The 13,062-nt window shown below is 43.9% G+C and overlaps 1 protein-coding gene across 2 annotated transcripts in view; it reads left to right on the top strand.

Moving 5' to 3' along the window:
- Positions 1-13,062, top strand: part of RFWD2 (ring finger and WD repeat domain 2, E3 ubiquitin protein ligase) — a 160,987-nt gene that overhangs the window by 114,191 nt on the left and 33,734 nt on the right. For both annotated transcript variants that reach the window (XM_014943563.1, XM_014943562.1), the window contains exons 16-18: positions 4,559-4,676; positions 9,195-9,319; positions 10,428-10,588. In XM_014943563.1, the coding sequence (XP_014799049.1) occupies positions 4,559-4,676; positions 9,195-9,319; positions 10,428-10,588 (404 nt within the window). The remainder of the gene's footprint in view (positions 1-4,558; positions 4,677-9,194; positions 9,320-10,427; positions 10,589-13,062) is intronic.

Genomic DNA, 13,062 nt, shown 5'->3' with positions numbered 1-13,062 from the left:
TATTGATGATCTCTTATGAAAAAATAGGCCAAAGTGTGCTTTGGGAACATATCTGTAACAGACCACTTAATATCTGGCTCTCAACCCTACAACTTTGGGTTTGAATATGGGCATCTCCTCAGCTGTAACATTTGTCTGACCTGTAGCAGTGAGCACCACTTAAATTCTCAAATCTCTAAGCAGTGAAAAATCCAAGTAATGGAAAGTACTTATTTTTTTGAACAGATCAATAATCTAAATATTGAACAGTTAAGAAATATGCATTTCTAAATGATTGAAATAAGAAAAATGGTCATTGATTCTCTAGCAATTCAGTTTTCCAGAGGAGAGCCACAGTTCCTTTGTATGCAGCTCTTAGGGCTTTCTAGTCGTTACGTCCATTGAATATAAAACTGTTGCATTGCAGGTTAACTTTTCTGTTGCTGTTCTTGCCTTTATATATCTCTGAGTACGTGGTCAGAAAAAAATCCTTGGGGGATCTGCGAGTTGGCTTGTGCCATAGACAGGTTAACATTTGTGGTGAAGGTGGGTGAAGTACATGCCCTGGAATATGAATGTTACTTGGAATTGCTGGCTACCTGGAGAGTTACATCACTCTGCTTTTTGGGTTGTGTGCTTTGCTACCATGGATTCAGGTAGGACTCGGTGAAACACAAACTGCTGCTCTGTGATGCTCTTTCCTAACCCTTGCTTACCTTTTTCTGGAGTTCCCGCTCCTCTGTACACATTAAGAGCTTTCCAATAGGTAATTTGAATGTAAATCTCGCTAGTAACAGCTGTTTTGTGAATTTTATTAACAAATTTAAGTGTAAGAAAAATAATTTTTGGCAAAATAGTGGACTTTGGGTTTTTTTGTTTAAACAACCAAAAGTCCAAGAGCAATTCCCCCTTTCTGAGCAGCTCCGAAACTACTTAAGATGCTGTTAGCTTTATTAGCAATTCCCAGCTGTCTCTTGTTTTCTTTCAAAGTTTTTAATCTGATTTCCTAAGATCATGTAACTACATCACCAATTTGTGTGCTGTGTCCCTATCCCTGCAACCAAGCTGAGTCCAAGGACAGAGGTTGAGGAGGTACTACTCATCTCCTCAACCTCGTACATCACAAACCCATCCTTCCCTTTCAGTCTGCTCCTGCTGGCTGGAGTTTTGTGAATTTATGAGCTGCCGAGCAGTGAGGGATGCCATCCTTTGCTGACGCGGGTTATATTTACTGAAGAGGTGGTGAGATCTTTCAGAAGTTTGGAAAAGTCTGAATTCTTGATTATTGTTCACTAGGATGGCTCAAAGGTGAAAGCAGCGGGCATCTTTAGGGAAGTAAGCAGTTCTTGAGTGTTCTGGAAAAAGCGCTATTTAAAAACTCAGGCTTGTGGTTGGAGACCTCTCAGCAGCAGCGGCAGAGCTTAGCTGCCCTTTTTGCCTTCTGAGTTCACTTAAATAATAATATATATATTATAAAATACTGCCTGCCAGCAAACATTTGAATTCAGAAGGCACAGCAGCAGGATTCTGTCGTGCTCAGCTTCTGCAGTGACACTGAACTGGACAAGAATTGTTTTAGAGTGTTTAATTTGTTATGGTATATATAAATGTTCTTTTCTATTATCTCATATATATTTCAATTAAGCCTGAATGCAGAAAAAAAGTAAAGCACTGAGCTGTCGCTGCCCAAGGGTTAGGCATGAGGCTTTTAACTATGTAAATGTCATTTCCAAGTTGAAATTGTTCTAAGTGAGTTTTCTGGAAACTGTAGAGCTGCACAAAAATTGCCGAATGATGATTTTAATGCTTATGTTTGAGGAGCAAAGCAACAAGCAAATAAACCTTCACATCACTGGTTAATGATGGAATATGCTCCGTGACTTTCCAGGAATGCTGAGGGCAGGAGCCAATGGTGGGAAGCTGGATGAGTTTATGAATTCTTGCAGAGTTTAGGAGGTGTTTGATTCCCCTCAATCCCCATTCTATTTTCGTTACCTTCACCTGGCTCTTTGGACTAATTCATCTTCTGAGCTTTCTGGAGCACCTCGCCTTGGACACACAAGTCTGCCCAGGATATTGCCAATCACTGTCAATTTCAGCTCATCAAACTCCACCAGGCAAGCCTGCTACCCAGGGTACCTGGGAGTTGTATTTTTCTCATTTAGCTTCATTTTTGGGCTCTCCATTTCCTCAGCAGATGGCATTTTTATCATGTTTTTGGAAAGTCCATATGGCCTAAAAGAGAGAGTATCTCTTTAATTGTAAAACATGACCACCTGTTCTGATTTTAATGAATGCATTGAGCATTCATCTTCATATATCTGCTTAAAAATAGCTGCTTCGATTGAATTAAAAAAAAAAAAAAAAAAAACACCTCAATTGGGCACCAACACTTTGGCTGCCGAAATAATCAATTAATAATTAAGTAGCTAATTTTAGAACCCACTGGCCTTGCCCATTCCCTCGGACTTATTGTGATGAGAGCAGACAGTGATTGATTGCCCTAGCGATGCCGAGAGGCACAGGCACTGCTGGGGCCAGATGCCAGCAGGCTTTGAGCTGTTTATTGTGATATTTAGAAGGTGAATGCAACGTCGTGTCTCTGCTCTGCAAATGAACTTGTCTTTCCTGCTCTAGTTCTTGCCTTTCCTCGTTGTTCCAGCTGCTCAAACGAAGCCCATCTGCAGGTACCCTTTTCCCTGCCCGCCCTCTGAAGGATAAAATCTGGTGCTCAAAAAGTATCCTAATGATGGCCCAACTGGAGGGGAGGTTGAAACTGTGAGCAAAAATAGGCTTGGAAGGCTTATCCACTAACTGGCTCCTAATAGAAAGCCCTGCTAGAATCATTCTGTCATTAAAATAACAATAGCTGCTTAGTGCCTGCTGGGTTTCCACACAATGGGGTAATTGGACAGTTGGATGTAAATGGTGGAGAAAACTTGCTGTGGCTGCTTGGAGTGTCTGCTTTTATAGGGCAAGGAGAGAGAGAGCCAGAAACCTCTTACCAGAGAAGTCTCTGATCCCATCTGATCCAGAGAGCAAGATGTTAGAGCCGCAGTTAGAGGAAGACAGCTTGCCTGCTTACCTTGTTTTACTGAAGGTGGTTCTGATACAGCCCTCCCATTCCTGCCACAGCCAGCAATTAGCCTGTTAATTTGGGGGAGAAGCTACCCTTGCCAGTTTGATGTCGGTCGCTGTAGCCTGATCGATGTAAATCCAGTTATCTCTCAAACCACATGGGGTTTTGAGACAGCTGGGTGGTGTTTGTCCGACTGAGAGCCCTGCTTGGAAATGCTATGCAAATACAAAAATAACTGTAGCTATTGGCGTTTAAATTCATTTCTATGTAATATTTTTTGATAAACTTCCATCGGTGGGGTGTTATTTCAGTGGGAGGAGGGTCAGAGCAGTTTTCAGCTGACGTCTGGGTATCACAAGTTGCTTGGTGAGAAAGGCATCCGGCTCCGTTTCCTTGTGTGTGTGTGTGTGTGGCCTTCTCTCCCTGCACTTCCATAATAGCAGGGGATAATTAAATAAAGTTCAACATTAAAGGCTGAAAGTCAGGAAGGGAGAAGCTTATTAACCTTGTTGAGCTGGAAAAGAGCTCTGGGGGTGTTTGGGGTGTGAGTCTCGCAGGGTTTTCTGTTCTTATTTTTCTATTTTCTTGGGAATTGACATTTAGTTGGGCAGAAAATAAAATATATTGCTAATTCTGTTCCAAATCCCTTCTATTTGGTTGTGGCACTGCGGCACATCTGTGAATTAAATCTTAAGAACTAGAATCTAGGCTGTTCTCTCATTAGCAGAAATCCTAATTCTCTCGATGGCAATAAATTCAAAGGAGAGAAGTAAAAAAAAAAAAAAAAAAAAAAAAAAAAAAAAAAATGGAGGTTACCCATTAGGGAAAGCATGAGAAATTTAATCCCATTTTCCATGATGCTGTTTAAGTAGCAGAGAGACTGTGCTTTTAACCTTGGGTTCTCCAACAGTTTTCCAAGAGGGGACAGCTTGAGGAAGGAAGAAGGGGGGGTGCAGGGAATTAGAAATGGCAACTGGAGCGGCCAGGAGGGGAGCCAAGGCAGGCAGGAGAGGCAAGTGTCCTTTTAGCTGCTGGCTTGCACAGGGGCCAGATGGGGTATGCAGGGGGACACGTGTATGTGCACACACAGAATCACAGAATCTTCTAGGTTGGAAGGGACCTTAAAGATCATCTTGTCCAACCGTCAACCTAACTGACAAAAATAGACACCCACACAACAAACAAGGAGCATTATCACTAAACCATACCTCCCAGCACTACATCAACCCGTCTTTTGAACACACATGTGGATGCACCTTTTTCCCTCACTGACTCTCTGAAAGGCTGCTTGGACCCTTACAGACTGAATTTTGGGGCTGTTTTAAGAAGCCTGCTTGACATTCCTTTCCTATTCCTTTCCTGCAGTGTAGACTGTTTATCCTAGACAAGGCTTTAAGTGAGATGTGGAAGCTGCAGGCAGGACTTTTATTGTGAGCTGACTATTAGAGGTCCTATAATTAAATTCTGAGCCTTTTTTTTTTCTTTTTTTCTCATCTCCAGATCACTGTGTTCACTACTATGATCTTCGCAACACTAAGCAGCCAATCATGGTGTTCAAAGGGCATCGCAAGGCAGTCTCCTACGCAAAATTTGTGAGCGGGGAAGAAATTGTCTCTGCGTAAGTATTGCCTTTTATGTAGGCTAAAAACTTTGTGGTCCTTGCTTTCTGGCACTTCTCAGGGCCATGGTGCAAGTTCACCTGTGTGGGTGGGTGTGCGCAGTAGCTGCTGTGCTTTTGGGAAGCAGATATTTGCTTTTTCTTCTAAGACAAAAATGATAATTAATTCCTGCTGTCGCTCGGCACTCTCTGTCTTGTGGAGCTAAAATGCTAAAGAGGAATATGAAGACAACTAGATGCAGCTCCTGACTGCAAGCCCAAATTTTGGATGGATGGAGATGAGCTCTTCTTTTACTAAGTGCTGCGTGTGATGAGGATGCTCCTGACCAAAGCTCTGCTGTAGAGAAGACTGTTGGCAGAGCCGTGAGGATCGTAATGGGGAGTAAAACATTGCTGATGAGTGACAGAATTGATCAAGTGATGCTGCTACGTCTGCAGAGGAGGTTTAGCCACAGTCTGAAAGCAACTCGAGTAGGACTGACTGATGTGTTCTCTAGTAATTTATTAATCTGCTCTGTGAAGGCCCTTTTTAGGATTATACTTGGGCTAGAAAGTAGACAAGAAGTAGTTGTGTTTTGTGGTCCTAATGGTGTGCAGCTTTTTGCCAGGGTAGACCATAAGTTCTACAGAGGCCCTGAAGACACATATTCACAGAATCACAGAATCTTCTAGGTTGGAAGGGACCTTAAAGATCATCTTGTCCAACCGTCAACCTAACTGACAAAAATAGACACCCACACAACAAACAAGGAGCATCATCACTAAACCATACCTCCCAGCACTACATCAACCTGTCTTTTGAACACCTCCAGGGATGGTGCCTCAACCACCTCCCTGGGCAGCCCATTCCAATGCCTGAGAACCCTTTCAGTGAAAAAATTTTTCCTAATATCCAGCCTGAACCTCCCCTGGCGCAACTTGAGGCCATTTCCTCTTGTCCTGTCGCCTGTGACTTGGGAGAAGAGACTGACCCCCATCTCTCTACACCCTCCTTTCAGGTAGTTGTAGAGAGCAATAAGGTCTCCCCTCAGCCTCCTCTTCTGCAGGCTGAATAACCCCAGTTCCTTCAGCCTCTCCTCATAAGACTTATTCTCCAGACCCCTCACCATCTTTGTCGCCCTTCTCTGGACCCGCTCCAGCACCTCAATGTCTTTTTTATGGTAGGGGGCCCAAAACTGGACACAGTACTCAAGGTGAGGCCTCACCAGTGCCGAGTACAGGGGGACGATCACCTCTCGGTGATTCTTCAGCTTCTGTTTGGTTATGTGGCCAGATGTGGCTGCCTCAGGTCTTGGTAGGTTTTCAGTCACGTGGGATTGAGCGTGTTTGTCAGATCACGTAGTGAAAGGTTTGAATGACTGGCTACAAGTCTCTTCAGTAAACCAGAGGTGAGTCCCTCTTACACGGTGGGGAAAAGGCAAGCAACCTTGGAGGTCGCAGGGGTAATCTTTGATATCAACACACTCATCTGTTAACACCCAAGGGCAGCAGGGATGGATCACAGGGGTAGATGTAGTCCCAGAAATATGCCTGGTACCGAGCCGGTGATACCTGGGTTGGCTCTGTCCTGTGTTTTCACACAGTTTGCTCTAGAAGCCTGGCACCAAAGCAGGGCATTTTAAGGTGTATTCAGGCTGCTAGTGAGTTACTCTGAGCGGGGCTGTGTGATAGAAGATTCCCTGGTGGCTTCTGGTACTGTTTATATTTAATCAGCTCCTCTCTTATTTCCATTAATGTTATAACTCTAAGGGTGCAAATTCATACCTAGAATAGAGAAAATTGAATTTAATGCTTTGAACCAAGTCTGAGTAAGAAGAAAGTGTTTAATAGAAGCGGGAGGGGGTTGGGAATGTTTTTTCAGCCATGATCTAAGTGGAGCATCATCTATGGGATATTTTAGGACAGAATGGCCCTATCCTGCTTTAGTTGACCTTCTGAGGCAGCTTAACCTACAGTCCTGGGAGGCATATCGATAGAGCTGTTGGACTTGTACAGGCAACAACAAGAGGAGAGGACTAACTGGAAGGTTCACCTATTATTTTTTTTTTCTGCATGAACAGAAAGGAATGTCAGAGCAAGCAGATTATTTTTCATGTCTGTCTTTTGCAAATTGAGGAGAGGAGACAGCAGTAGCGATGCCCAATAATCAAGCACTGATTTCTTTTAAGAAAAAATTATATGTATATTCAGATTCTCTAGATTTCTAGCTAAAGCTGTTTTATGGATTGCATTGATTTACTTTGCCTTCTAGAGTTAGGTTTTGACCTCAAGGGTGTTCAGAACTGCCTGGTATTTAGCACAACACATTGATTGCAGTGCTGATTTACAGAGAGACAGATTTAACAGAGCAGTGCTCTATGATATTTTTTTTCGGAGAGGGTATGAAGCAAGAAGAGTGGTGTAATGCCAGCAGGATCAATGGCCTTTTCCTTTCCTTGTGGTCCAGTGGCAAACAACTTTATTCTTTTATGGCATGCTTATCTGAAGTAATGCAAACATGGCTAGAGCTTGATGGGAATTTGTTAACAATAAAAGCATTCCATTAGTAATAGACTTTAAGTGTTTTTATTTTAATGAAGAGATCTAGAATGTATGCTACTAAAATACAGAGGTTAAGTGGCTATACATACGAGGTCATCTTGATGGGTTAGCTAATAGCAGAAGCTGTCACAGGAATCTGACAGCTTGTAGACCAGGGATTAGTCTTTTACTGCTTTACCCTGCCTTCAGAAAAGTTTCATTTCCGGGCAACTCTGAAGCTTTTAAAAGCAGCGTTTTAAAAATACAACTGCCCTAACAGCACAGAAGGCACCTCCCTGTACTTGTGGGCCAAAAAAGCAGTTGTACATACCTTTTTTGCCCTTTCTGCTGCTACTGTGATGGTAAGGACAAGAGAGGGCAAGGAGGAGTGAGCAGCAGCATAGGGCAGGACGGACATGGAACAAGCATCATGCAGAGAAGCTGAATGCTCTGTTTTAGGGCCCCCCTTGGTCAAGACCTGGGATGAGGAAAGCACTCCTGCTTAAGTCACGGTATTACAGATAAAGTTCATACCTTCACTCTGATCTGACCTCATACTATTATTACAAATGAGTAACAAATCTTGCTGCAGCTCCCTTATCGCTCCTTTGTCATTCCAGCTGTCATTGAGGGGCTGAGATAAGGTTTTTGCAGTATAGCACGAGGTGCATCTCTACTCTTTTGTGCTGTATTTTTAGGTAAATGTGACATTGGTGCAGGGCTAATTTGTTATACTGTTGGTAATATTTGATGGATATTGGGTGGGGTTTTTTTTTTTTCCTTTCAGCTCTTAATATTCAGAAAGCATCAAGGTTGAGTGATGTGAATTGTAAGAGGGGAGTGTTACCTACCTCCCATTCCTCCCACCCAGGAGGCTGACAGGTCCCTCACCCAATATCTTTCAAATTTAAGATAGAAACAGCACTACCCGCTTCCTCAAGGGTGGCATCACAAGGCTCCAGTCCCACCACATCAGTGTTTCTTCACCTTCTGTGGAGTGTATTACTGGAAGTTAGTGAGTGCCACAATATCAGAGCCTGGCAATTGCTAGAGAGTAACACCTGGGAAGTGAGAGTGGCTCGTGTCCCCTCAGGTTTGCAGGAAGAAATGAATCCTATATCTCCTAGAAACCTGGGATTTTCCTATTTCAGTTGAACTCTGCCGGGCAGAGGAGGCTACCTCCATCTCCTTTCTTTTGCCAAAGGGAAAATGTTTGCTCACAGTAAATAGAAAAACATTTTGAAGGCAGGTATGTTTGTATCAGGGGGAACAATGGAAAATATCAATTTTGATTTAGTCCCAACAGAGTCTGTATATTTTTAATAATAATATTTAGCTTTGCCACCAAGGTGAAGAAAGTAGAAGTTTGAGATCTGTATCCATACAGTCTCAATTACACATGAGAAAACCACATCAATTTAATGCTAATAGCAGCTCAGAGCCCCCATAGGCTTTTATGTGCTGCTGCTTGGCATTGGGCAGGAAGAGAAGAACATGCTTTCAGCTGTAGAGGGAGGAGGCTGATTCCTACCCGAGTTCTGTAAACTCATGAATGAGAGTTGTAGGCAGCAGGAAGAAGGGAACAGATTTTGTCCATGCTGTAGAAATTTTAAAAAAAATTATAAATGTTCAGTGTGTCCTGGATCTGCAGGGATCTGGAGGGAGGCAGTGATGGCCCAAGGGCTGTACAGTCCGGTGAAGGACTCTAGGAGTCCACTAGGAGTCTAGGAGTCCACTCCTTTTTCTAGGAGAAAAGAGGAGTAATACTTGGGAGAAGTATTTTATTCAAACATGTAACATGTTTTGACAGGCTTCTAAAATAATGTGATACCTTTCTGAGCTCAAGCTGAGTTGCATATGATTGAAAGTGGGATAAATCTCTGGGAGTACACTAAGACTTCCTACATTTACGTTGCAAGTAGGGTGTTAAAGAGCAGGGTCGCAAGCGAGGATTACAGGCCATATGGCAGCAGGGGTAACTTTAGGTATTGTTTTCAGGTCAACAGACAGTCAGCTGAAGCTGTGGAACGTCGGGAAGCCTCACTGCTTGCGCTCCTTCAAGGGTCACATCAACGAGAAGAATTTCGTTGGACTCGCATCCAATGGAGACTACATCGCCTGTGGTGAGTAGAGCAGCCATCCTGACAAATGCTAAAGGGACTCTTTGGAGTTGGTGCCTCTCCAGTTCCAAAGCACACCAGCAGTTGTGTTATGTAGCTGCTTGGGCTTTTTAATAGAGGATTACTCTGGAGTTCCACCCTCCTTTCCTTCCCAGGGAATGACGTAAGGAGCCCTGACCTAAGGGGTTCTGTACTTTTCTCCTGTTTCAGATGAGTTATTCGTATGTGATGATTCAGACTTGCTGTGACCAAAAGTTAACTGCTAACGTAACCACTGTTGATATCCCATCCTTCAAGTTGGTCAGCTGATGCATCCTCATGTATCTTTCTAAGGGCAGGCAGTAGCCTGGACCACACAAGTGGTCCTGTTCTTGTCACTTGGGACAGCATGCTGCATGATGAAGCAGTAATGCCCTCATTGTGGATGGCTCCTAGAAGATAAATCATCCTGAAGCTACCCCTTTAGCAGTTTCTGGGTTTTTTTACTGCTCAAGTTGGACTGTTGAACCTCAGTAAATCCACAGGTCTTGCTGGGAAAGCAGTGACAGGCTGATTGCTGTGGGATGAGCAGGACACCTGTGCCAGCACTGAAGGGAGAACCTTTGCTTGTGTATACTCTGATCTCTGTACAGCTTGCAAGGCAGAAATTGGGATGGATTTCTAAATAAAGCCTGCACACTGTCTAGTCTCTCTTACTTAAACCTCCACAGACCAAACTGTCGTACTTGATTACAGCAAGCAAAACTGTGACAGTGCTACCTGCCTCAGAGTGGTGACACCGAGCAGGCTGGGCATAGTGCTGGTTCATGTGGTAGCGTAGATGCCCTGTTCTGCCCTAAGGAAGTTATGGGGGATGGTTGGGATCCTGTACGTTTTGCAAGTGTAATGCATACTGCAATTGTCTTGTTAAAAAAACAACCAAACAAACTGGTTCTGTTATTAAGCGTAGCGAGAGTTCGCTGTGGAGCATTCCCAGTTGACAAGGCTCCACAAGCGTGATCATAACTACAAGGAGGAAATGTCTGGTCTTGTCTTAAACAGTGAAAGAGCTAAGAAGCCCTATTTCTTTTCCTGCTACCAGCACCTAATCTTGTATTTTTTTTATTTCTAGGAAGCGAAAATAATTCCCTCTACCTATACTATAAGGGCCTCTCAAAGACACTGTTGACATTCAAGTTTGATACGGTTAAAAGTGTCCTGGACAAGGACCGGAAAGAAGATGACACGAACGAGTTTGTGAGTGCTGTATGCTGGAGAGCACTACCAGATGGGGTAAGCTTGCTGCTCTGGCGTCCCAGCCGGGTGCAAAATGAATGCCTCCTGCTTTCTCATGAAATGTTATTGCTTTGGGTTTGACTGCACTAGGAATTTCCCATTTATGGGTATTGCAGATAGGAGCGAGATGGTGAAGATCTGCAGGGTAACTGAAGTGCTGGTGGATGCTGGGGGAGAAGGGACTCTTAACTCTTCCACCTGGGTGTTTGAATTTCTCTACTTGGCATCTGAAATCCCAAAAGTGGCATTGTATGCCTGGCACTTAATGTTTTTTTTGTAGGTGCATTAGCAGGTTTGTTTTGTTGTTTTAACGAAGGCACCTGCAGATACTCACTGTGGAACCTTATCTCAATGTTCCTGTGTCGATACGGGCTCGCTCATTGAAATACAACCTCCGTGTCTAGATGGGTAGATATGTAAAGGAGGCAAGCCCAGGCTGCAGTCACCTCAATGACTGTTCCAGTGACACTTCATTCATATACATAGCATGTGTCCTGATGCTGCAGGCAGACCTGACGCAGCTTTTGCGAGAGTGGCCTTTCAGCACAAGGCTGCTCTGGAGAACAAAATGCTGCTTTTAAATTCAGAGTACTCTTGAAAACCTTGCATTTAAAAAAAAAAAAAAAATCTTGAACAAGTTATATGTACAAGGGTTTGCAGATCGGATACTTAATGGGCTTGTTGGGAAGGAAGGGAGAGGATCTCATCCTCAATACAGTCTTCCAAGTAGCTTAAGTGGAGCATTGCCTAATTGATGTCCTGAGATGCTGCTCTATTCACAAAGATAATGTTTTGGAACGGTAACATCTACCAATCTGTTCCTGTATGAAGAAAGTGCCCCCATCACTTTGATTTGGTTGTCATGGGCATAAGCTCACTTCAGATAGGCGCTTCTGAATCAAAATAAAAATAAACCCGAGCGTCTGAAACTGCACTTTAAAAGTAAAAAGTGAACGATGGGCATGAGTAAGTGATGTAGGGTCACCAGCTTCTTTCTGGCTGGGTATTTAGGAGGATTTGATATACGCAGATGTCACGTCTCAGATTGAAGAGTGGCTGTTAGAAGTTGTGTAATCTGTCTTTCTGCTGGATAAAAAATGTGCTGTAGGAACATGCGTGTCCAGAAATGCCCTTCCCTGAATTTTCTTCACTGCAGTGTTTCTGTGTCGGGTTGTCCTGCCCACTGACATCCTGCACAGCTTTTCCCCAGGCAACAAACTACATGTGAAGTCTCACCCCTTGTGTTATTTCTGTTGCCGTCCGCTCCTTTCGTATCCTCCTTATCGGCCTTTTCTCTGATTAACATGCTTTGCTCTGATAAGCCCTTCTGCCTAAGTGACTGGAAAACTTTTGAGCAGTCACCAAGGGTTGACAAGCAATTCTTCATAACTGATATGAAAAATATTGTGCAAAAATGTAATAGTTGAATCGGACCCATCAGGATTGCACCAAGTAACGTTCAGGCTTCAGTCCTTTGAGCAGCATTCAGGATACATCGCTATCCTGATCTTTTTTTTTCCTTTTTTCCATCATTCCTCTGCTCTTCCCTGGGCTGCTCCTAAATTAGCCTGTTTCTCCTGTGGCAGCCACATCACCTGGCTCTCTTCTGTGAAGAAAGCAGCAAAAAAGCTGCCTGTGATCTGAAAGCCACCGGCTGAGTGTTTTGTTTCTGTGTTTTACCTCTGCCTGGGGTGCGTGCCATTCTGCTTTACATGAGCAAGCAGCCTCGCTTGCTTTTGTCAAGAGGCCTGAGTGCTTCCTTGCACCATCTCTCCAGTCCCTCTGAGAGGAGAAGTACTCTTCACCGACGCAGCCGCATATTTCTCTCCCCTCTTGTACCCGCGCAGCGGTCCTCTCTGACCTAATTGAGACTTTGCTCATGTTCTTAGGAAATTAAATTACTGCATAGCCAAAGGTCACTTATGTCCAGAAAGTCTTGCTCAAACGATGAAACTATTTTATTCGCCATTTTAATAACATTTCTTAAATCTGGCATAAAACTTTTTCAAATGAGCTTCATATATCCAGACTTGCCTAAAAGCTGGTGTGTTTTTTAATGATACTTGGATGAGCTAGAGAAGGCCTTTTGCCTCGCGGTGCTTCCCGCATCTGTGGGACTCAGGGAACCCACAGCCTATTTCTGGCTTAATTGCAGACTTTGATCCTGGGTGAGTCACGCTCTTGCCTTAGTTTCCTAATTATAAGAGTTATTGTGCCTACCTTTCACCACTGGCAGCAATCGTGCCTGCTCCGCTGAAGGGTGGATTGAAGGAGCTCCAGCTCAGCAGCTGAACAGAGCCCAGCATGGGCTGGGAAACCTGCCCCAGAGCTGCATGAGCCTTGCTGGGCTCGTTCAAAGCCATCTCACTTGTCTCCATGCCATGGGCACTGGGCAGTAGCTTCACTTTGCTAGTTTCCAAGGGGGGGGAGATGCAGGCGCTGCGTTGTCAGCCTTTCCCCAGGGCTCCCCA

The sequence above is a fragment of the Calidris pugnax genome, unplaced genomic scaffold, assembly GCF_001431845.1.
Source record: "Calidris pugnax isolate Ruff unplaced genomic scaffold, ASM143184v1 scaffold63, whole genome shotgun sequence".
NCBI classification, from domain to species: domain Eukaryota; kingdom Metazoa; phylum Chordata; class Aves; order Charadriiformes; family Scolopacidae; genus Calidris; species Calidris pugnax.
Note: the sequence above shows the minus strand (reverse complement) of the source record. Positions and strands in the feature narration are given on the sequence as shown.